Here is a 22498-nt window from a genome sequence, read left to right on the forward strand (position 1 = left end):
ATTTTAACACTTTATAGTGGCCATATACCTGGGTCGTTGAAATATTACATCCATGAACATTAATTATTTATTTAAAAATTGTACAGAAAACTACTATTGCACTAAAGAATTGAGTATTTCATGTGCATTTCAATATTTCTTTATGTTTTCATTGTTTTTAATCACCATTTTACCTTCACTGCATGCATGCATATTCTATGTGTGGTTGCTAACCATTGCTGCTGTAGGATGTTATTTTCCAGCTAGGGTATTTTGGCTATTTAGTTTTTTTTTTTTTTTTGCTGTTATACACTACAAGACTTTTTAAAATTTGAACAGAATTTAAAAGACTAGGCATCATATACAGTACTTGCCAACTTTGTAAATGGTAAAGGATAAAAAACTTTCAGTTCAATCACGGCTATCTCACACAGAAACATGCACCGCATTGCAATATGTGTTCTACAATCACCTCAAAAGATCTGTTTATATTTGATTTATGTTTCATATTCTCTATCTGGATGAAATCAAAATGTAAAGCAAAAAAAGTAGTCTCTCTGCCATTATAGCCACATTATGCATTTTTCTGCAAAATCACCTCTGACAGCCCAAAATCTGTAGACTGGCTCTGACTTTCGGCAACTAGCATCACCTCCTGCACTTAAAAATTTAGGACCAAAATCTGGGCAAAAGTTGTGCATTGTAAGTCCAAAATTCATTGATGGAATCTTAAGAAATATACAGTTAATTAAATGACAGCCAATTTCTAAACTTTTTCTTCATTAGTGTATATCTTTCAATGTTATTGGACCTAAAACTAACTCACTAACCTTCAATACATTTGATCATGTTACTTTCTGTGGCGCCCACTAGCAATTTACTGCATATGTTGTATGTTGAATTGCCCCCCTGCACACAACACAGTTTTACTGAACTCACTCTAAAAATTCAGCTGTAGTCCTGAAAATTTAAGGGAGTGATTTCGGTTTCATAGCTGAACTTTGTGTGAACAAAACCGTGTTTAGTATGGTTAGTATTCTGCTGCTGTGTGAACGCAGCCATCAGATGAAAAATACAGCAACTTCCAACTCACTTCTGCTTCAGTTCATACTGTATATTTATTCATATTAAAGCTTCTCTGGAGGACGACGTCACTAATGGCACGCGCTTCTTCATTTCCTGACGCACTATTCCGAGTTTCACTATTTATAAGAAAGAATCCTCAATGTGCGTGTATATTTGACATTAGAACAACTTTTACTTCATTAATGGCAGTTACATGACTGAGAGTAAGATGACAAATATTACAAATGTGTATGTTAACTTCACCGCTTTATTAGTAAAAATGAATCTACAATATAATAACTAGTCAAAAATACTAAATGACAAAATGATCCCGGTTACATATAAATGTTGTTTCCAAAATGTTCTTCTCACAGATCCATTTAAAATCATTGTTACATGGATAGTCATACCACCCTGATGAATAAGACACAGCATAGTTCTCTTTTCTTTCTCCATTGGGCTCTCCAGACTTCCAGAACCTGCATCAATAGATCAGCATTAGATGTAACTGTGAGAATAATTTATTACATAATAATCAATTCAATTCAGCGATTTCTCACTCAGAGGTCATGCTGCTGCCATCAACCCATTTCCAGCTACCCTCCACATCACTGTCAGTCAGACCAATCCAGAATCCTGAAACTTGCTCTCTCTTAAACAAATTCTGAAAAGCATTTGCATCATAAAATCGACAAATTTAAGGTGATCTCTGATTTAAGGTGAAACAACAACAAAAAAACACCACCACACACACTTTCCTTATTTTATGCAGATATTCCATAGGCTTAATAATTGTTATACTGTACAAACTGCATTTTACCTCTTGTCGTATATCAATATACAGGTATTACCAGACACACAACTCTCACTCACTTGTTCATCGCTGTTGTTTATGATGATCAGATCTGCTCCTCTCTCTGTGCAATCTCTTCTGCTCTCAGTCCAGCTCTTCCGCTCAGATGAAATGTAGTAAAAACTAAATTTATAGTAAAACCATCCATCTTTAAACACAAACAGTTCAAGTATTAGCTGTTTATCCATATTAACACACACACACACAAAAAAGAAAATTACACAACGTATTTTTTACTGTTGTACCAATTTAATAAATAGTTTATCCTTCCAATATTGAATATTTGTGAGGTGTAGTCTGAATGTTGCATGTTTGTTTAGTGTATCTTATGATTACCCATTCCATTAAAACACTTCAACAGTTCATTTTTCACTTGATTTAACTGTTTGTTTAATTGAATATGGTTGCTGTTGTTAGTTAGTAGCTGGTCTCTCTCATCGGTGAGGTTGGTAGTGTTGGTCAGCATCTGGTTTTTCTCCTTTGTGAGGTTGTTGATCTGGGTTAGTAGCTCATCTCTCTCTTGTGTGTAGTTTGTGTTGTTTGTATGGATGTGGACACACAGCACTATGACTGCAGTCAGCAGAAGAACACACAAAAGAACCAAACATACTACAGCTGCTCTGGAGCTTCTGATCTTCACACAATCACTTCCTGAATAACACAGACATGTTGTTAAATGACTGAACGTGCAAACCGCAACATTTTTATCAAAAAAATGACTGTGATTACCTGCACACTGTAGTGGTTGGTGTGTGTTTGTCTCTGTCCCGAAGTCATGATCTCTCACACAATCTACACTCTCATAGATGTCCACCGCCATCTCCACTCTCTCAGACTCAGTTCTGATCACATCGTCATAAATAGCATCAGACATTTCTGCTCTTTTAAAGGCCAGCAATATTAATGTGTGCTAATGCTAATCATTGTTCTCTTCACAGTGACTGTTCTCAGCTTTCATTCAGGTTTGGCATGAGGCCCTAAAAGCTCACATGTCTGTGGTCTCTCAATGGGAAGTGTAAAGACCGCCCATTTTTCCTCTTCTCTATTTCTTGACCAACTCAAGCTATACAATACCAATCTTCTCTTATTTTATTTCTGTGCTTTTGATTTCTTACTACCGAGATACAGTGAAGAGAGGGCAGGGAATGATTGAAGATAGAAGGGAGTGTGAAAAGGATTCTGTTCCTCATAGTGTCACATACTAAATACAGTTGTTTTGTTGCACGTCATTTCACTTCACTGGAGCTGCTATTTGATTCTACATTTAACACCTATAGTAGAACAACATGAAACTGCTTCAAGGTTTGACACCATGTGACGTCCTACTCTTTAGTGCAAAAAAAGAAAAAGAAAGAAAGAAAGAAAGTCGAAAAAAGTTGTGACGTATTGTCAAGTATGGTGACCCATACTCGAAATTGGTGCTCTGCGTTTAACCCATCCAAGTGCACACACACAGCAGTGAGTAGTGAACAAATGCACACACACACACACACACACACGGAGCAGTGGGCAGCCATGCTGCGGCGCCTGGGGAGCAATTGGGGGTTCGGTGCCTTGCTCAAGGGCACCTCAGTCGTGGTATTGAGGGTGGAAAGAGTGCTGTACACTCACTCCCCCCACCTACAATCCCTGCCGGCCGAGGACTCGAACCCGCAACCTTTCGATTACGAGTCCGACTCTCTAACCATTAGGCCACGACTTCCCCCCAAAAGAAAGAAAGAAAGAAAGAAAGAAAGAAAGAAAGAAAGAAAGAAAGAAAGAAAGAAAGAAAGAAAGAAAGAAAGAAAGAAAGAAAGAAAGAAAGAAAGAAAGAAAGAAAGAAAGAAAGAAAGAAAGAAAGAAAGAAAGAAAGAAAGAAAGAAAGAAAGAAAGAAAATGGTCAATTGTCTGTTCTTGGCAGAAAAATGGCATTCCTCACAGGAACTTCTTAACATGCTTCAAAAGAGCTTTTACATAATTGAATGTTACATGCAGCTAAAGGTAGCATCCGTTAACTGAAGGCACTCTGTTTGGCCTCCTGTGTTGACAGTTTCAATGCTGCAGACCATTTAACAAATGTTACATACACAAATAAAATTACAGTTTTTGCTCAGAACGAACCAAAATAAAAAAAAAAGGTTCCAGGTTCAGTATGTGGTGATTGAATCTAATGAAATATCATTAACATGGACGATCAGCCTAATGGCACTTAGCAACATATACATGCTGAATGTTTTTCCTGTGTCGTTTCCTATCCATGTTAGTGGTTTGTTGATTCTATTTTAAATGCCAGTTAAAACAGCAACATGAAACTGATGTGAAGTCAAAGTGTGAATCTCAAATAAAGTGACATTTGAGCCACTTTAACTCTAGAGCATTTATCTGGGTAGTTGACTCATAATGTTTATAAATCCATTTTTATCAACAGATTTTACTGTAAAACATGAATAAGAGAAATTGTCTATTTCATTTTCATTTGACAATTTACCAATTTTTTTTTTATCTTATAAATTTGAACCATCTTTAAATTATTATTAGGGCTGTCAACTGATTAAAAAACTAATTCATCACAGATTTTTTTTCTTCTGTAATTAATCACGATTAATAGCACCTATAGATTTTTACTATACCCACATACCACATATATTTTGAAAATATTTACATGTATTTACATGTATACATTTATATTAATATATTTTATTTCATATATAAATATATTTAATATTTAAATTCATTAAATTCATCATGTTAAGCATTCTTAACATGATGACTTATTTTGGTGAATTTATAATAGCCTACTAAGCTTTTCCCCCAGAGTTAGATTCATGTTTCACTGTTAATGTTATTATTATAACTAGGCCTATTATAACATTGCATTTAGTTAGAGAGCAAAGGAATGACAACATAACTTGTACATTATTTGTTTTGTATTGCTTTTTACCTTCTCCTCTCAGAAATTCAGGAAATGTTCTATTCTTCTTTTTAGTGTTTATTTTACATTAGGCTATAGGATAAAACACAGGTGGCGGTGGTTTATCCTATTGGTGATTAATGTAAAATAAATGAAGAAGATTATTTTGTCAGTGCAGATCATGGTCTCATATACAAAAAAATAAAAGTTAATAAACAGTACAATGCATCTTGCACCTAAAGTGGCCTGGTTGAATCTAGACTGGGGGCAGGGCCACAAATCCGTGAGTGTACAAACCCGCGGTAATGGATTGCGAAAGCGTGTGCACTGATTATGAATTTGTGGGTACGGATTATAAACTGAGGGGAGGAATTGCAAAACCGTTGCCACGTAATTTCTGATCTTCACTGAATCACTTCCTGAACAACACAGACATGTTGTTAAATGACTGAGCATGTGTAAACTGTAATGCTTTACCCAAGAACTAAATGTGATGCACACTGTAGTGGTTGTGTGTGTTTGTCTCTGTCCTGAAGTCATGATTTCTCACACGATCTGAACTATGTTTACCTTCATCTCCACTCTCTCAGACTCAATTCTGATCACATCATAAATATCATCAGACATTTCTGCTTTTATAGTCCAGCACTAGTAATTAATGCTAATGTTAATTGTTTTTCTTCTGTAGTTTTCTTCACATTGCCAGTTCTCCTCTGCTTTCAACTCTTATGCTCAACTAAACTGGTAGTGAAAGTCTCAAAAGTTCGGGTTTAGAATAAGGCGGTAAAAGCTGGTTTACTATTTCACTGAGAGGTGTGAAAGCCGCCCATTTAATGAACTCTTGTTTCTGATGAACCCAAAGACATCACGGTAACACTTTACAATAAGGTGTCATTTGTTAACATTAGTTAATGTATTACCTAACATGAACAAACAATGAACAATGCATTTATTACACTATTTATTCATCTTTGTTCATTTTAGTTAATGAAAATACAGTTGTTCATTGTTAATCCATGTTAGTTCACAGTGCATTAACTAATGTTAACAAACACAACTTGTGATTTTAATAATGCATTAGTAATTTGCTGAAATTAACATTAAGATTAATAAATGCTGTAGAAGTATTGTTCATTCTTAGTTCAAATTAACTAATGTTAACTAATGAACCTTATTATAAAGTGATACCAACATAGAACAAAAATCTTTCTATTTTCTTTTTACCTCCTTACCACAAAGATGGAACAGGAAATGGTTGAAGAGAGAAAGAAGTGGGACAGGGATTCTGTTCCTAGTGTCACATAGGCCTACTAAATACAACAGTGTTGTTGTACAGTCATACAGTCATCAACATGTCACTGCACTAAAGCTGTTATTTAATTATATTTTTAACACATCCTGCATTAGAGTGACATGAAACTGATGTCAGTTTAAAGTGTGACACCACATGACATCCAGCTTAGTGAAAAATATGTTTAACCAATTTTAGCACTTTTTAAAAGTCCAAAACCAGTTTCAGCAATGATTCTGTATTAATTTACATTAATTTACATAATTTACATTGCATCTAATTACAAATTAATTTACAGTGTTTGTGTTTACTTAATATTTAATATGCATATTTGCATGCATGTGTCAGGAGATGCCCATTTGCAGAAAATCTTTTCGCACTTAGCTGATCTCACTATTCTATACACTGGTTGCCATTTCATATTTCATAAAGAGGCCATTTCCTGAATGTCTGTCTAGTTCTTTCAGTTTCATAAATAACTGCTGCAGTGTCCAGATGCTAGATGAGCCAAAAGGCTGGAGATTTCTTTGTTGGTAAATCATAACATAAAGTGTGATTTAACAAAATCATCCTTATTCTTTTTTTTTTGTTTTTTTTTTGCTTTGACGAAGCTCGTGCCTGTGGAATACAAAAGAAGATATTTTGAAAGCAAGTTCTTCTTGGAATTTAAAAAAAAAAAATTGTCATGGAAGTACATTGAAAGCCAGTGGAGTCCAATGTCTCTAGGACCCAAATTCTCTTCAAAATATCTTATTTTTATGTTGAATAGAAGAAAAAAAATCCATCCGTTTTTAAATGTGGCACATGGGTTTATAGCAAATCCAGGCCTCTCAGACTAAACCTATCTTGTGACAGATGGGTTTTGCCCAGATTCAGAGACAACAGAGTTTGAAATTGATATAAAATAAATTTGGATGTGTTAATATGGATAAACAGCTAATACTTGAAAAATTCAGATTGTAAAGGCTCAAATGAATCCACAGACAAATTAAAAACATTTCCCCTTAAACATCCACAGAGTGCATACTAGTACCTTTTAGAACCCTTTCAATGGTATTAATATGTAAAAGATACTGCCTTTACCTTTTTTTTTTTTCTCTCAGTTAGTGTATGAGAGATCCGATTGGGACAGTACAACTTTTCGCTGGATGTATCCCTGTCTTGCTTGTTTAGTTGGCCCAGTGTTTTTGAGGGGAGCAGGATGAGGCGGTGTCCAGTTCCTGGCATGAGTCCCGGGAACGGAGAGAGAAAAGCACTGGCTGGAATATGTGAGGTGTTTGGCACCGGGCCACACAGAATTGAGCATGTGAGTACTAGCACCTCGGACGCTGACCCATTCAGAAGCAGACAGGAAAGTGACGAGGCTATGAAAGGCACGGGAGCAGGTGTCCTCTGACGGAGCACTCCACAGCAAAGTCATTTGTTTCTACACGGCCTCCGCAGTAAAAGAGACAAGGTGCCCCTCGTGTCCTTCACTAACTCCGTTTTAATTGCCTGGGAAGTTGAATGCAGAGGATAAACACAGAAGATTATCTGAGAGAACAGAACACATGAAAGTCAGACGAGTCAGACTTTCTTTTTGCCCCTGAAAGTGTAAAATATTTTGCATGTCTTACAGACAAAAAGCACAGGACAGTTACTTATAGCATTTTACAGGAATAGTTTATCTTCCTGTCTCTCCTATTCTCCTCCATGACATCACGGGTGATAGATTTCCTGCGCTCTGGCTTCCGGGTGCATTATTAACCTAAAAATATGTTCTCTTCATCATGACTTATTAAATTCAATTTATTCTCTTTTGATGTGGGTTAAGCTTGTAATCAAGGCTTACCTCAGTCATCTTGTTTCCTTGATTAAATTTGTATGGTAGTATAAATTATGCAATCTCATGAATAATGCAGCATTTAAATGCATGTTTTTTTTTTTTTTCTTTTGATCAGAAAAGGTTCTAAAAAGTTTCTAACTTTATAACCCAGCATTTGTTCCTTTATTTTGCATGTCAAGCTCCTTCCTGTGACAAATGAAAAAAAGTGATTTCAGATTATGTTAATTATTGATAATTAACTATGTTTTATTCAGCATCGTTCTTTCATGCCATACAAAATTATTCACTTTATATCTGTTTTGCTACATGCAATTATGGCTAAATGTATAAGCTTTGAGATCAGATATGCTACATTTTTTACTTTTTAGCATTAGCATCCAGGAGAACAGAGCAGAAAACACCCAAAAACTGAAAATTTACCACTTGCAAATCTATATGACACAAAGACATTTTGTAGAGTGTTAGTACCCATTCAGTTTTGGTTAAAATGTACCTTAATTGCGTGGATCAATCAATCAATCAATCAATCAATCTCAGAAATTTCTCAAAATATATTTTTTTATGATTCACATATTACATATATATACACTGAACAAAATTATAAACACAACACTTTTGTTTTTGCCCCCATTTTTCATGAGCTGAATTCAAAGATCTAAGACTTTTTCTATGTACACAAAAGGCCTATTTCTCTCAAATATTGTTCACAAATCTGTAAAAATCAACCGCAGACTACGTGTAACCACACCAGCCCAGGACCTCCACATCCAGCATCTTCACCTCCATGATCGTCTGAGACCAGCCACCCGGACAGCTGCTGCAACAATCGGTTTGCATAACCAAAGAATTTCTGCACAAACTGTCAGAAACTGTCTCAGGGAAGCTCATCTGCATGCTCGTCGTCCTCATCGGGGTCTCGACCTGACTGTAGTTCGTCGCCGTAACCGACTTGAGTGGGCAAATGCTCACATTCGATGGCGTCTGGCACTTTGGAGAGGTGTTCTCTTCACGGATGAATCCCGGTTTTCATTGTGAAGGGCAGATGGCAGACAGCGTGTATGGCGCCGTGTGGGTGAGCGGTTTGCTGATGTCAACGTTGTGGATCGAGTGGCCCATGGTTGCGGTGAGGTTATGGTATGGGCAAGCATATATTATGGACAACGAGCACAGGTGCATTTTATTGATGGCATTTTGAATGCACAGAGATACCGTGACAAGATCCTGGAGCCTATTGTTGTGCCATTCATCTACGACCATGACCTCATGTTGCAGCATGATAATGCACTGCCCCATGTTGCAAGGATCTGTACACAATACCTGGAAGCTGAAAACATCCCAGTTCTTGCACGGCCAGCATACTCACCGGACATGTCACCCATTGAGCATGTTTGGGATGCTCTGGATCGGCTGCGCGTTCGGCTATGCGCATATGCTGAGCTCCTTCAGACAGCTCACCAGTAGCACTTCAACGGACGAAAACACACAGTTATTTAAAACTACGCCGTTTTGGCCAGTTACCTCGTAAACGTAGGCTGTGTTCAAAATGCCATACTATTATACTACTTTTACTATTTCTGTAGCATACAGTACATTTTCTGTATGCATGAAATACCCGGATGACCTACTATATTTGCCAGAATCTGCTAAATATAACTCTAGTACACTGAAATCAGTACAGAAGCTGTGTTCCAAATGGCATACTATCATACAACTCCTACTATACTGCAGTATGCTGTGTGAATACTGTGTATAGTATGTGCATTTTCTGTATGCATGGAATGCCCGGATTACCTGCTACATTTGCTGAAATTTGATGTATGCATCTGAAGACACTGCGTGAGATACTGTTTCCCAGAACGCAACGCGCTCCATGTGACCTTTCATCTTCAAACGCGTGAGTGAACTGGAGGCATGGAATAGTAATTATAAATGCTACACTTGTATATGTACATATATACATATACTGTACATGTAAACTACAAACTATCACTGTGCATATAAAACCAATATCATTAGTAGGACATAAATTGTACTTTAATCTTTACAGCACTTTTCCGATCAAGTCAAATGACGTCACCTTTATCTCTATAGCGCTTTATACATTGTTTCAAAGATATTACATAATAATATTAATATCACAGTAATATATAAATAAAATGTATAAATAAACTTAATAGTTCAATTAAGCAAACAGAATCAAATTCCACTGTCAAGCAGCTCTAAAAAGAAATGGAGTGTATTTACTCTAAAGACAAATAGACCAATTTGTTGTCAGAGGCTATTTACATAAACCCCGCCCACCAATGCCTGGCTGTGATAAACAGTACTGCAAAAGACACGTGATTTTCTGTAGAGTCTGTGGCGCATTGAGTAAAAGACGTGAGATGTGTGCTGTTGATGCGAGCGATACGAGTTCGAGCTTGTCTTTTGTCAAACTCATGCAACTCCGTTTCCCATCACATACCAGATCAGAAAGGCATTTATTTTCAATAAAAAAATAAGTAAATATTTGAAAGTGGAGATTAAACGCATCATTAATCCTACAGTGTGCTTAGCTGTAGGTAGGTTTGTGTTCCAATAAATTGGCGTTCATCAAATAAAATATATGATAATTTACACTCAATATGTCATTGCATACTGTTTTATAATGTACTACAGTGAAGTATTAATATCTGCCACCTAACTACTATTTACACGCCTGTTGCTAAAGAAAATGCTGCTATTTTAGTGTAAACAGAATTTATCATTATTTGCACTTAGTGTAATTAGAATATATCACTTTTTCAAATTAGTGTAACTGCCAAAAATATCATTGTTCATTTAAAGATAGCTTATTCAGTTCAGTCCAATAGCCTATGTAATGTTCTTCAATTATGAAATGAGTTCAATTGGGCAATATAGCATTGTTTACTAATATGAAGCCTTATTAACAAGCCTTTGTAAAAAGAATAATTAGCACATTTGTTTGTAAGGTAACAACCTTGACAGCTGTGTTGAATTAATATTTGTGTTTGTCATGTGACAATTAAGCATACTACTCTGAAACATTTGTTGCTTATTGTATACTGTTTCACACACTATTCTTTAAAAAATAGTAGGCAGTATGCACTGTGTACTGGGCAGTAAGCAGTAAGCAAGTATGCCATTTCGAACACAGCCGTAGACTTAAATGACAGTAAAGAGTTTGGAGAAAATAGGATAGGCCCATGTCTCAGATCCGCATCATGCGCATCAGATTTTAAAGTGACAGCGCTGATTTTAAAGTGAAACCTGCTGAAGTCTGTCATTGATGTAATCAAAGAACAAAAGAAAAAGAGAAATCACTCGACTGCTCTCGACTGAATCGTTGATTAACTTTTGTAGCTGAATAAAGATTAATCTGTAGAGTTTATGCATATACAATTTATAGTTTATGTGAAGATAGTTTTAAAATCACTTAATATTTCAGAGCCTATTAAATGTTAAAAATAATGGCTTTCAATTATACTGTAATGTTGAATGGCTATAATTAATAGGTAAAACCGATGGAAAATGCATTTAATAGAGAAACCAGTATTGGTATTAATGCTTCATTAATAATAGGCTACTTTGTAAAAAGATGCCATTAAAAAACATATTTAAAATATACTATCTTTATGTTGTTTCCACATTAATTTGGAGGTTCAATGTGAAATTATGACAATATAAATATGCGATTAATCATGATTAATTACAGAGAAATGTGTGATTACTTTTTTTAAATCGATTGACAGACAGCACTAATGTTAACCTTTTATAGATTATAAATTTCAATTTAATTTCAAATTTTATAGGTCCCCCAGAAAGAGATCAGGATGGCCCCCACCCCCTTGGCCCCCTTCAAATTTTCTGTTCGATAATCCGGCCCATAGCCCTGCTCTAATCTGTTAACATGGGTGCGGAAAGAAAAATGCACCACATACGCACTGCAAACTGAGTATGTGTGAAACAGGTGTAACATAGACTGCTCCGTTTGCCGAAAACATACAAAGGACAAGAATCTCAAAGTTTTTAGGACAAAAAAAAGATAAATCAATACATATATATGATGTTTTTTTCTTGTAAGTAAAATAAAGGACAAATTAAAAAAAAGTTGTCAAAAAGTTAGTTTTAGGCCCTGTATGTATATATATATATATATATATATATATATATATATATATATATATATATATATATATATTAATTTAAAGGTATCAAACAAATGCAAGCGCTGCACATTCAAAGACAAAACACGATGGCTGTTGTGCATTCTACAGGCTCACAGATTCAGAACAGTTTGCTAATAAGGAAACAAACCAATAATAAATAAATAAATAAATAAATAATGTTTGTGTGTATGTGTGTAATCTACACTGAGATATACATCAACAGGATCACATGTAGAAGAAGAAGTGATATTCATTATATGATATATATACAGGTAATTCATAAGCTACAAATATCAAATATATTAATAAAGTAATGAAATCCCTCTTAAATCTTTGAAAATGAGATGTACGATATTCTCAGCAGAATTTGATTCAAAGGGATCTGTAAGGAAACTTAATGAGACTGAATTAGTCTAGATAACTATTACATTTTTACACTACAATTTATTATTATTTTTTTTTTTTTTCATAACGCACAAACCCTGAAAGTAGCTTTATGATTTCTTTCCATACCTTTTAAAGGTTAAAGACTTCATATAAGGCTTAGCACTTCATAACAAATCAAAAAGATGTACTTTCACTTTCAGCATCTGAACTTTTATAAATTATTTTTGTTTTAAAATAAAATATTTTTTCATCTCAAAAACGATTTCCTGTGCCATTTGTGGAAAGCAAGCGCGCTGGCGGGTGTCATGCTGGCTGACAGAGCTGTTTGTATGGATGACGTGTTGGAGCGGAGCAGAAACATGGACAGGCAGCTTGACATTTGTTGCTTGTGAGGAAGCAGTGGTGTGCTGGCCACTCTATGGGCCAGGCCTGGTGGGAGACCAAGCTCTCATGCTGTTACACTCACCCCCTGCTGCGCCTCCTCCACGAGCCCCTCCATCTGGAGGACCAGAGGGCCTCTGCTTGGGCTCTGCTGTCTCCTCCCAATGCGGACTCATGCTGGCTGCTGGTTGGGTGTTTCATTGGGGATTAATTAGGCACAGGGAGGCTTACTGGAACCGGGCCATAAATAATCTGTTTGGTACTGATTTATTTTGCGCAAGTTCTCTGTTGCCACTGAGACATTTTGGCGATGAAGTGTTGTGATGTTTGTTTTACAAATTTAGCTGAAATATGGTGTCATAAATCTGCTCAAATAGTTCAGATTACTCAGAGTGACAGGGTTGAATTCAGAGAAATCGAGACTGGTTCCAGTACTGCAAATTAAGCCAATGATTGGTGGAAAATTGTGCCCAGCTAGAATAAATGGTCTTGTACTTTGTCATATCCTGATTTGTAATATGATTCCTATTTCATGATCTCATGGGAGTAAAGTGTCTATTTAATGCGAACTTCAGAATCTTGGTTGAAACAAAAGGTCATCCGGGTATTTTATTATAATTTTTTTATGAATATCATATATCTTACAAGCCAGGCTCATTGGAAATATGTGACTCTGCCCACATTTCTACATAACCTAAAATATGTTACTCCAGGTACATTTTCACTGCAGTTTTTAGATGACAAATTCACAATAAGCGCTATCTTTTTTGTCTCCATTGCAGATGTGGATTTATTAAACAGTAGAGTGGCATGAAAAGAACGCATGTGGATACAAAATACTTGTTAAAGCTGCAGTCCGTAAGTTTTACCTCTTTGTCGCCATCTCTATTTGCAAACCTGGAATTGCAGCTGCTTGCGGAATTATCTTCCTTGCATGGGCTGTGTTCCGCACCGGTGTGGATGTCTATTGTACTTCGCAATCACAGATTCTAGCCTACGTCTGGAATATATGACCCAAATAAGTATTTTTAGAGTATATTGTCATCTGAACAAGTTAGTAACAAGTCTGCCACGTTTGCTCTGACATATTTGTTCAGAGGACAAAAGCATTACAATAAATCGCGCTACCAATGGTGATTAAATCTAACGATCACCATTGGTAGCGCGATTTATTACATCAATCCGTGCAAATTATTATTATTGTTATACGTTATTCTCAAATTATTAATGTTAACAACATCAGCATTGCGTGACTATGAGTATAGTGTGTATTAACGTGTAGATTTCAATTTCTGTACAGTCTAATCTAATTGTCATGCCATTCGAATTTCATATTAAGAAATTCTTTTAGCCCAAAAAGCAAATGATGCTCCCTTCGAACTGGTTTTCTTTCAAATACAAATCTTGTGTAATCCCAGGCTATCTGTAATCAGAAGCACATTTAAAACTGGAATATGATCTAATTTCAACATGTTACTAAACAACATGTTTCATTTTGCCCAGAAAAGTTTAATGTGACTGTGGTAACATTTTAATTTACTTCAGTAGCAGTTTAGAAATTAAATGTCTGGTGAGTGGCGCTAAAATGTTTATGCTCCATTGTGTTTAAAATGAACATATCACCTGCACAAAACCCTAAACCTAACCGATAGTGTTAAGAAAAGCATACATGAGATAAAAACACATTTGCTGAAGCCACCATTCTATTTTAGCTTCATCATACAAGGCTTTGAGCTCTTTGTGACGTTACTAGTGTCACAAGACTCGTACCAGAGCACTTCACATAGCAAGTGCTATGTACCTGTACCAGGTGAGATACTGAGCAAGTTTAATATGTTAGAAAAGCTATATATATGTAATATGTATATGGAATAAATCATTATATAGAATATGGCTGATTATGTAATGAAAATGTTAGTTTACAATTCATGCATTATGGCAAAAGTGTTTTGAGCTCATAACATAGTATTGTGGAAGGAACCACACACAAATAAGCCTTTATTCATTGATAATGTGCCCCTATAATTATAATTTGTGTAAAAAGGAACAAAAGTTGTTGGTGGTTTACTGCCTCTAGTGTTCATTTCACCTGGAAACTGCAGTGAAATGTATGTATAGGTAAGTTTTAGCAGTTTTGCAGGAATGAAGGCAGAGTCACGTATTTCCAGTGAGGCTGCTGGTATTCGAATGCTAATTTCACCACTAATACACTACCGTTTAAAAGTTTGGGGAATTTATTTATTTAATTTAAAGACATCTTGTGAAAGCTGCATTTATTTGATCAAAAATATATATAAAAACAGCAATATTGTTACGTTTAATTACACTTAAGTAACTGTATTTATATATATATATATATGTATTTGCCTTCATATTTGGGTTGTCTTATTCAACAGAAATGTGTTGAGAAATATTAACTTTGGTCTCAAAATTGTTATCCTCTTTCTGTTCTATTTGCCAGAACTGAACTGGGAAAAGGGGCTATTGTGTACGCAGCTCCATTTGATTAGAATTTACTCCAAATGAAATTGAAATAACAAACATTTTAAATCTATTATTCAGTTACTTGAAGAAAACTCAATGAGGTGCAGTTGTTTTTCGTTGTTTTAGTTTCTTGCTGTTTTGTTTTGTGAGTTTGTGATTGTAACTGCTGCCTATTCTTGGCGAGGAGTCTCATGTGAAATAGATTTTTTTTTAATCTCAGAGAGATTATCCTGGCTAAATAAAGGTTAAATAAGATAAAAATAAAATAAATGTCAAAGCTTAATTTTCAGCAGTCATTACTCCAGTCTTCAGAAAGCATTCTAATATGCTGATTTGCTGCTCTAGAAACATTTCTGATTTTTATTATTAATGTTGAAAACAGCTTTGCTGCTTAATATTTTGTTGTGGAAAATGTGATAATTTTTTTTAAGGATTCTTTGATTAATAGAAAATTCAAAAGAATAGCATTTATATAAAATAGAAGCCTTTTGTGACATGAATCAATGAATGCTGTTCATTGACTTCAGCTTGGCATTCAACACAATAATCACACAACAGCTCATAAATAAACTAAACCTGCTGGGCCTTAACAATTCCCTGTGTAATTGGATCCTGGACTTTCTAACCGGAAGACCTCAGTCAGTCTGTGTGGGCACAACACCTCGAGCTCTACCACACTGAGCACAGGGGCTCCACAAGGCTGTGTGCTCAGCCCGCTGCTCTTCACACTGCTGACCCACAACTGCACTGCCAAGTTCAGCTCCAACCACATCATCAAGTTTGCTGATGACACAACAGTGGTAGGTCTCATCAGCAACAACGATGAAACGCTCTACAGAGAGGAAGTGACACAGCTGGCTGAATGGTGTGGCACTAACAATCTGTCCCTCAATGTGGAGAAGACAAAGGAGGTTGTGATGGACTTCAGGAGAAACTCCGTTGACCACCCCCCACTGACCATCGACTGTGGAGAGAGTCAGCAGCACTAAATTCCTGGGGGTGCACATCACAGAGGATCTCACCTGGACCACAACACCATGTCACTCTCCAAAAAGGCACAACAGCGCCTACACTTTCTCCGCTGGCAGAAAAGAGCAAGTCTCCCTCCACCCATCCTCACCACATTCTACAGAGGCACCATTGAGAGTGTGCTGACCAGCTGCATCACTGTCTGGTATGGGAACTGCTGTGCTGTTGACCGCAAGACCCTCCAGTGGACAGTGAACACAGCTGCAAAGATCATCGGTGCCCCTCTCCCCTCCATCCTGGACATTTTCCTTACATGATGCTCCAGCAATACCAACAGCATCATGAAGGACTCCACCCATCTCTTCCAGCTCCGACCATCAGGAAGACGGTACCGGAGCATCAGAGTCCGTTCCGCCAGACTGCTCAACAGCTTTTTCCCCCAGGCTGTGAGAGCCCTGAGCTCAAATCACCCCGCCCCCCTCTGAAACCCCATACAAACCCCTACCTCCTGAAACATGGACCCCCCCCCCCCCCCCCCCAACCTTACCACACCAAAGAAAAAACTGTATTGAACTTTTTTTTGTGCAATTCGAAGTGTGTTACACACAGGTGAGTGGGCCTGTACAAACCACCTGTAGTAACACACTCTCCTCTATGTGCACTAGACACTTTACACACACTGCTGCGTGTACACAATCCCACAAAAGACTCAGCAATACTGTATATGTATGTTTACTTGCTCAGGCACTACAAATCATCCTGCTCTATTCCCCAACCAGCTGCTTGACTCAAAATGTCTCTCTTTGCACATGTACAGTATATGTACAGTATTTTTGGGAAGTCGTGGCCTAATGGTTAGAGAATTGGACTCGTAATCGAAAGGTTGCGGGTTCGAGTCTCGGGTCGGCAGGGTTTGTAGGTGGGGGGAGTGAATGTCCAGCGTTCTCTCCACCCTCAATACCACGACTGAGGTGCCCTTGAGCAAGGCACCGAACCCACAACTGCTCCCCGGGCGCCGCAGCATAAATGGCTGCCCACTGCTCCGGGTGTGTGTTCACGGTGTGTGTGTGTGTGTGTGTGTGTGTGTGTGTGCATTTGTTCACTACTCACTGCTGTGTGTGTGCACTTGGATGGGTTAAACGCAGAGCACCAATTTCGAGTATGGGTCACCATACTTGACAATACGTCACAACTTTGTGAAGCATTCGTATAGTTTGTATTTTTTATCCTTTATTCTTTTAGTTTGTATAGGGTAAATACTTATATATAGTATACTTATAGTTAAATCTGTCAGTAGGTTAGTTGTGTATAGGTTTATAGTGTTTTTTACTTCATTGTTGTATTTCTGTATTTATGTAGCACCGTGGTCCTGCGAGGCACAACATTTCGTTCCACTGTATGTCCCCCACATGTAGCGGAATGACAATAAAGCTCAACTTGACTTGACTTGACTTGACATTATACAGGTCTTTTCCCCAGTTTTGATCAACTTATTTATTTATTACTGAATACTGTATATACAGTATACACAACATGGTTATACTGATATTTTGACCTGATGGAAATCATGAAAGCAGAACATTAATTAAATGTCTTACAGTTTGTAAAGAAACGATTACTGCATATGTTATCAGATGATACATGAAAACATATGCGTTTGTTGAAAATACATCTTGAGACACAAGGAAAGAACTGCATTCCCACGCAGTCTTCAAACGCGATAAGACAAATATTTGTGCGATTGTGTGGTTGCATATACACACTTGATCGAAAAAAACATTTGGTCACTCAAGCCACACTCAAAAATATACAAAAGTCATTGCATTACATAAAAACAAGCACATTAAGCAAAATATTTCACACAAAAAGAAATAAGATGTTGCTCAAAATAAAGATGTATTTGGACAATTCCTGGTTGCCAAGAGTGAATTTTTCATATATCCACTAAAATCACTTTAAAACCAATAGGTTAAACGTAAATGGAAAAAAATGGCTCAAAAGTGAAGCTAGTTCTGAGAAAAAGTATCATTTTCATGTAAATTGGTAGATTATTTTGTTTTGAATTGAAATAAAATTTTATTGAATTGTTTTGGCCAAATAGTTTTTGGGGTGGGTGTATATGAGTGTGTCATTGTTGTCATAGATTCGCCCACAGACAGTAGAGGAAGGCAGTCATTTTAGCAAAGGGAGCGGGGTGACAGCCTCATCTGGCAGAGGAGACGAGAGCATAGAGAAAAACGGCAGATGGCTTGATGTGTTAGGGGAACTCATCTGCAAGTGGTTCAGGGGAGGTCCAACAGAAGCACACACAGACACAGATACACACACACACACACACACACTCATGGAGGCCGGTGGGTGGACAAAGAGGAAAGTAAAGTAAAGAGTAGAGGTGTGACCTCGGCATCCTGGCCAAATTTCCCCATTGGTGTCTGACCATCATGGCCTCCTAATCATCCCCTTACGCTGATTGGCTTCATCACTCTGTCTCCTCTCCACCAGTAATCTGGTGTGTGGTGGGCGTTCTGGCGCACTATGGCTGCCGTCGCATCATCCAGGTGGATGCTGCACACTGGTGGTGGACGAGGAGACACCACCCCTCACAATGTAGAGCGCTTTGAGTGCTTAGAAAAAGCAGAAAAGCGCTATATAAATGTAATGAATTATTATTATTATTAAAAGAGGCATAGAAAGACACAGACCAAGGGAGGCTGAAAATATTGCTTTGGAAGTGGACCAAGAAGAACTTGCCTCAGGATATTTCAGTCAGAACTGAATAACGAGGGGAACCACCAAGGGGCTGACAGGAAGAGAGAAAAAATGTAAAGGAAGAGCATATGGAGTGAGGCATTGCAATTGTCATTCATTTACCTATATCTAGCCTATGTATGTATAGACATGTCTCTGCACACAAGGGATCTTACTGTGGGTCTCATCAGTGACGTACTGAGAATCTTGAATTATGTGGCAAGCCCCCGCCCACAAGTGGTGACATCATGCTTAAATCAAGTGAACATTTAAGCTACATGATAATCAAAATTCGAGCATGTCATAATCCCTAAGTAAATAAACAAAAACATTATAATTTATATATCATCAAATAATATTATTTACATTTTCATAATTTTTTTTGTCGAGAAAGTTCCAAACAACAGCATTTGAAAAAGAAGAAAAAACTTGACTAATCCCAAACTTTTAAACGCAAGGGTATCCGTGACTTCTAAGTGAAAACACATACAGGTTATACAGACAAATAATTGTACACTTATAGTTAGAGAGCTCTAGTGGCACACATTTCCATATAGAATATGAATTTCAAGTATGGAACATTCTCAGCTGACTATACAGCGGCAGATATAATGGCAGTCCTTTGATCAGATGTGTTTTACCTTACCGTTCTGTGAACTCATTCCATTTGTGATACATTTTATATGCAAATAAATGAATTATGCTAGATTGCCTGAGGTTCAATGCAAAAACATACATTAGTCTAATGAGACATCATGGTTATGCAGCAGGTGGTAGTAGTACAGACACTGGAGCTCAGATCAAAGAAGGACTGGGGAGGTCGGACAACTGGAGATGGAGAGAGAGAAAGAGAGAGAGAGATTTCTTTGCTGGAATGGTTATGGCAGCATCCAAGGGTCATGACTGAGGGCTAATGATGCTACTCGTATGAAAACTAAGAGCGACTGAGGTAATCTATTTTTTTTTTTTCTGAGATACACTACAGTTCAAAGGTTTGGGGTAAGTAAATAAGTACCATCAAATGTGTGTGTGTGTGCGTGCATGTGTTTAAATAATACTTTATTCAGGAAGAATACATTAAATTAATCAAAAGTGACAGTAGAGACATGTATAATGTTAGCAAATGTTTTTATTTCAAATAAATTGAGCTCTTTGGAACTTTCTATTCCTTTCTATTCCTGGAAAAAAAAGTATCATGTTTCCACAAAAAATGCTGAAAATAATTGATAATAAATTTTTCTTAAACAGAAAATCAGCATATCAGAGATTTCTGAAGCATCATGTGACACTGAAGACTGGAGTAATGATGCTGAAAATTCAGCACTGAATCAAAGGAATAAATTAAATTTTAAAACATTCAAACAGAAAACTATTTTTGTAAATAGCAATAATATTTACACAATTTAACTGTTTTTACTGTATTTTTGAGGAAATAAATGCAGCCTTGGTGAACATAAGAGATATATTTTGAAAACATGAAACAATTTTACTGACCCCAAGCTTTTGAAAGGGAGTGTATCTTCCATGGAGGAATATTTTCACTTTAGAATAGTGAAACTTTCATATATTCTAGATTCATTACATGTAAAGTAAAACATTTCAAAAGGTTTTTTTATTTTGATGATTAGAGCTTACAGCTCGTGAAGGTCAAAAATCCAGTATCTCAAAATATTAGAATATTTCCTAAGATCAATCAAAAAAAGGATTTGAAAACAGAAAAGTTCAAGAGATTTTTCATGACCATATGATATGCAAACTACAGCTCTCGGCTGGATAAAAGAAGCCAGTGTTACAGTAGCCTCAATTTTAATGGATGACGATTGTAATCAAGCTAAAGATGATTACAGTGACATATGTCACGAATCCGGTTCATGGTCTTCCGCACACTCACCATCAGAGGTTGCCCTTCCATCATATTGACTCTTGCACCACACTACTGTTGCTCTTCACCCACAGACTACAATTCCCATCATCCATTGCACTGACGACACACAGCTGTCACCAATCTCACATTGCTTTGATCACACAGCTGATTTCACTGATTACACACGCTTTATAAGCCTTGAACTTCCTCTCTGTCTTGGCTGAGTATTGTTCTGTGAATAACACTCTCCTAGTGTTAGCTGCCTTACCGAGCCTGTTGTTGTGTGTATGTATAGTTCTGAGTCTGGTTCTGTGTAACACTCTCCTAGTGTTAGCTGCCTTACCGAGCCATTCTGTGTTTACTAAGTTTAGTTTGTTTTGTTTATAGTCTCTTTTCCTGTTTCCCGTCCTTGTATCATGGATTTACCCTTGTCTCACCGTTTCGGACTCTGTGTATACCTCGTTTGGATTATTATCTTCTCAAGTCCTCTGGATATTGTTCACCGATCGAGGACCCACGCATGCCCTAGGATTACTCTTGTGTCTTGCCCGTGCCATACCCGTTTGCTGGTGTTTTGACCCTGTCTGTTATTTAACTGTTCATTAATAAAAGCTTGCAAATGGATCCGCACGTCTCACGTCTCGTTCACCCCATTACAACATACATGGTTGTGCATTAGGCTCGCATGTGTCGGTTATTAGGCTATTGATGTGCAAATGAACAGTGTACATACATAATCGTGTACTGAACATATTTCTGCCTGAACACAGTTCCGTATAGTTGAATACAGCGAGTGTTTTATAACGGATATTTGTATGTGGCCATCAGACACAACACTGATACTATTGCATGTTCTGACAGAGGAATGTATTCACTGATGACGTCGTCTATCCACCTTCAGATCGCTGAGTTTCCATGCATTCAGAATGGTTTCAATTTTCATTTGTAGTTTGGTGTATTTAGTGATTATGAATGGATCCATAGTAGTTTATATGCAGTCCTTTGGCATCTCCCTGTGTTCTTGTTTGGTATTGCAGGTTGACTTAGTGCTTATTTGTTTAAATTACTGTATAACTGAGCTTTACATACTTTAAGTTGTATATAATTGTATAGAATATAGCATAAGTTAGGATTAGAGTTAAAAATCAGCAGCAAAAAATTTCATTTTTGACCCGTGCTGGCAAAATGAGTTGGAAAGTGCACAGACTAATTTTGAGCTGCAGGCAAAAACAAGTGAAAAATGTTGATTTTGGTCGAATTTGAAGTTTTCACAAAAATTATTTAATTAAGCCCTCTTCTAGCGATCCTAATGCTCCAAATAGTATTTAAACAACTAAAATTATATTTACTTGTACATTTTCTGAGAGGAGTAACTGACTGACTGACATTTGAATTGTGCACATAAAGGCACTTCCACCAGTGCACAATCCCGATACAAACACATAACTGTCTACACAGAATTACAGTATTTAAGTAGGCTTTTCACTTAAACATAATCAGTTATGCCTTAAAGTATGTTCATTTATGCACTCAATACTTGGTCGGGTCTCCTTTAGCACAAACTCAGCATCAGTGAGGTGTGGCATGGGAACG

The 22498-nt window shown here is 36.9% G+C and overlaps 1 protein-coding gene across 1 annotated transcript; it reads right to left on the reverse strand.

The window, feature by feature from the left end:
• Positions 1 to 280: 280 nt before the first annotated feature.
• On the reverse strand, positions 281 to 2868 carry LOC306863918 (uncharacterized protein). Its single transcript, XM_079407513.1, has 5 exons — positions 2627 to 2868; positions 2234 to 2548; positions 1918 to 2045; positions 1605 to 1708; positions 281 to 1523 (listed from the first exon to the last, which is right to left on the reverse strand). Exons 1-5 carry the CDS (start codon positions 2769 to 2771, stop codon positions 1358 to 1360), a joined length of 858 nt encoding a protein of 285 aa, XP_079263639.1. The 5' UTR covers positions 2772 to 2868; the 3' UTR covers positions 281 to 1357.
• Between the last annotated feature and the right edge of the window lie 19630 nt (positions 2869 to 22498).

The sequence above is a fragment of the Barbus barbus genome (assembly GCF_936440315.1).
Source record: "Barbus barbus genome assembly, chromosome: 45".
In the NCBI taxonomy this organism is placed as follows: domain Eukaryota; kingdom Metazoa; phylum Chordata; class Actinopteri; order Cypriniformes; family Cyprinidae; genus Barbus; species Barbus barbus.

Excerpts from the sequence above, each read along its gene's own strand:
- LOC306863918 (XM_079407513.1), bottom strand. The coding sequence starts at position 2,771 with ATGTCTGATGCTATTTATGACGATGTGATCAGAACTGAGTCTGAGAGA. Across the intron at positions 2,549-2,626 it reads CCAACCACTACAGTGTGCAG|GAAGTGATTGTGTGAAGATC; the intron begins GTAATCACAGTC and ends TGTGTTATTCAG. Across the intron at positions 1,709-1,917 it reads TAAACAACAGCGATGAACAA|AATTTGTTTAAGAGAGAGCA; the intron begins GTGAGTGAGAGT and ends AATGCTTTTCAG.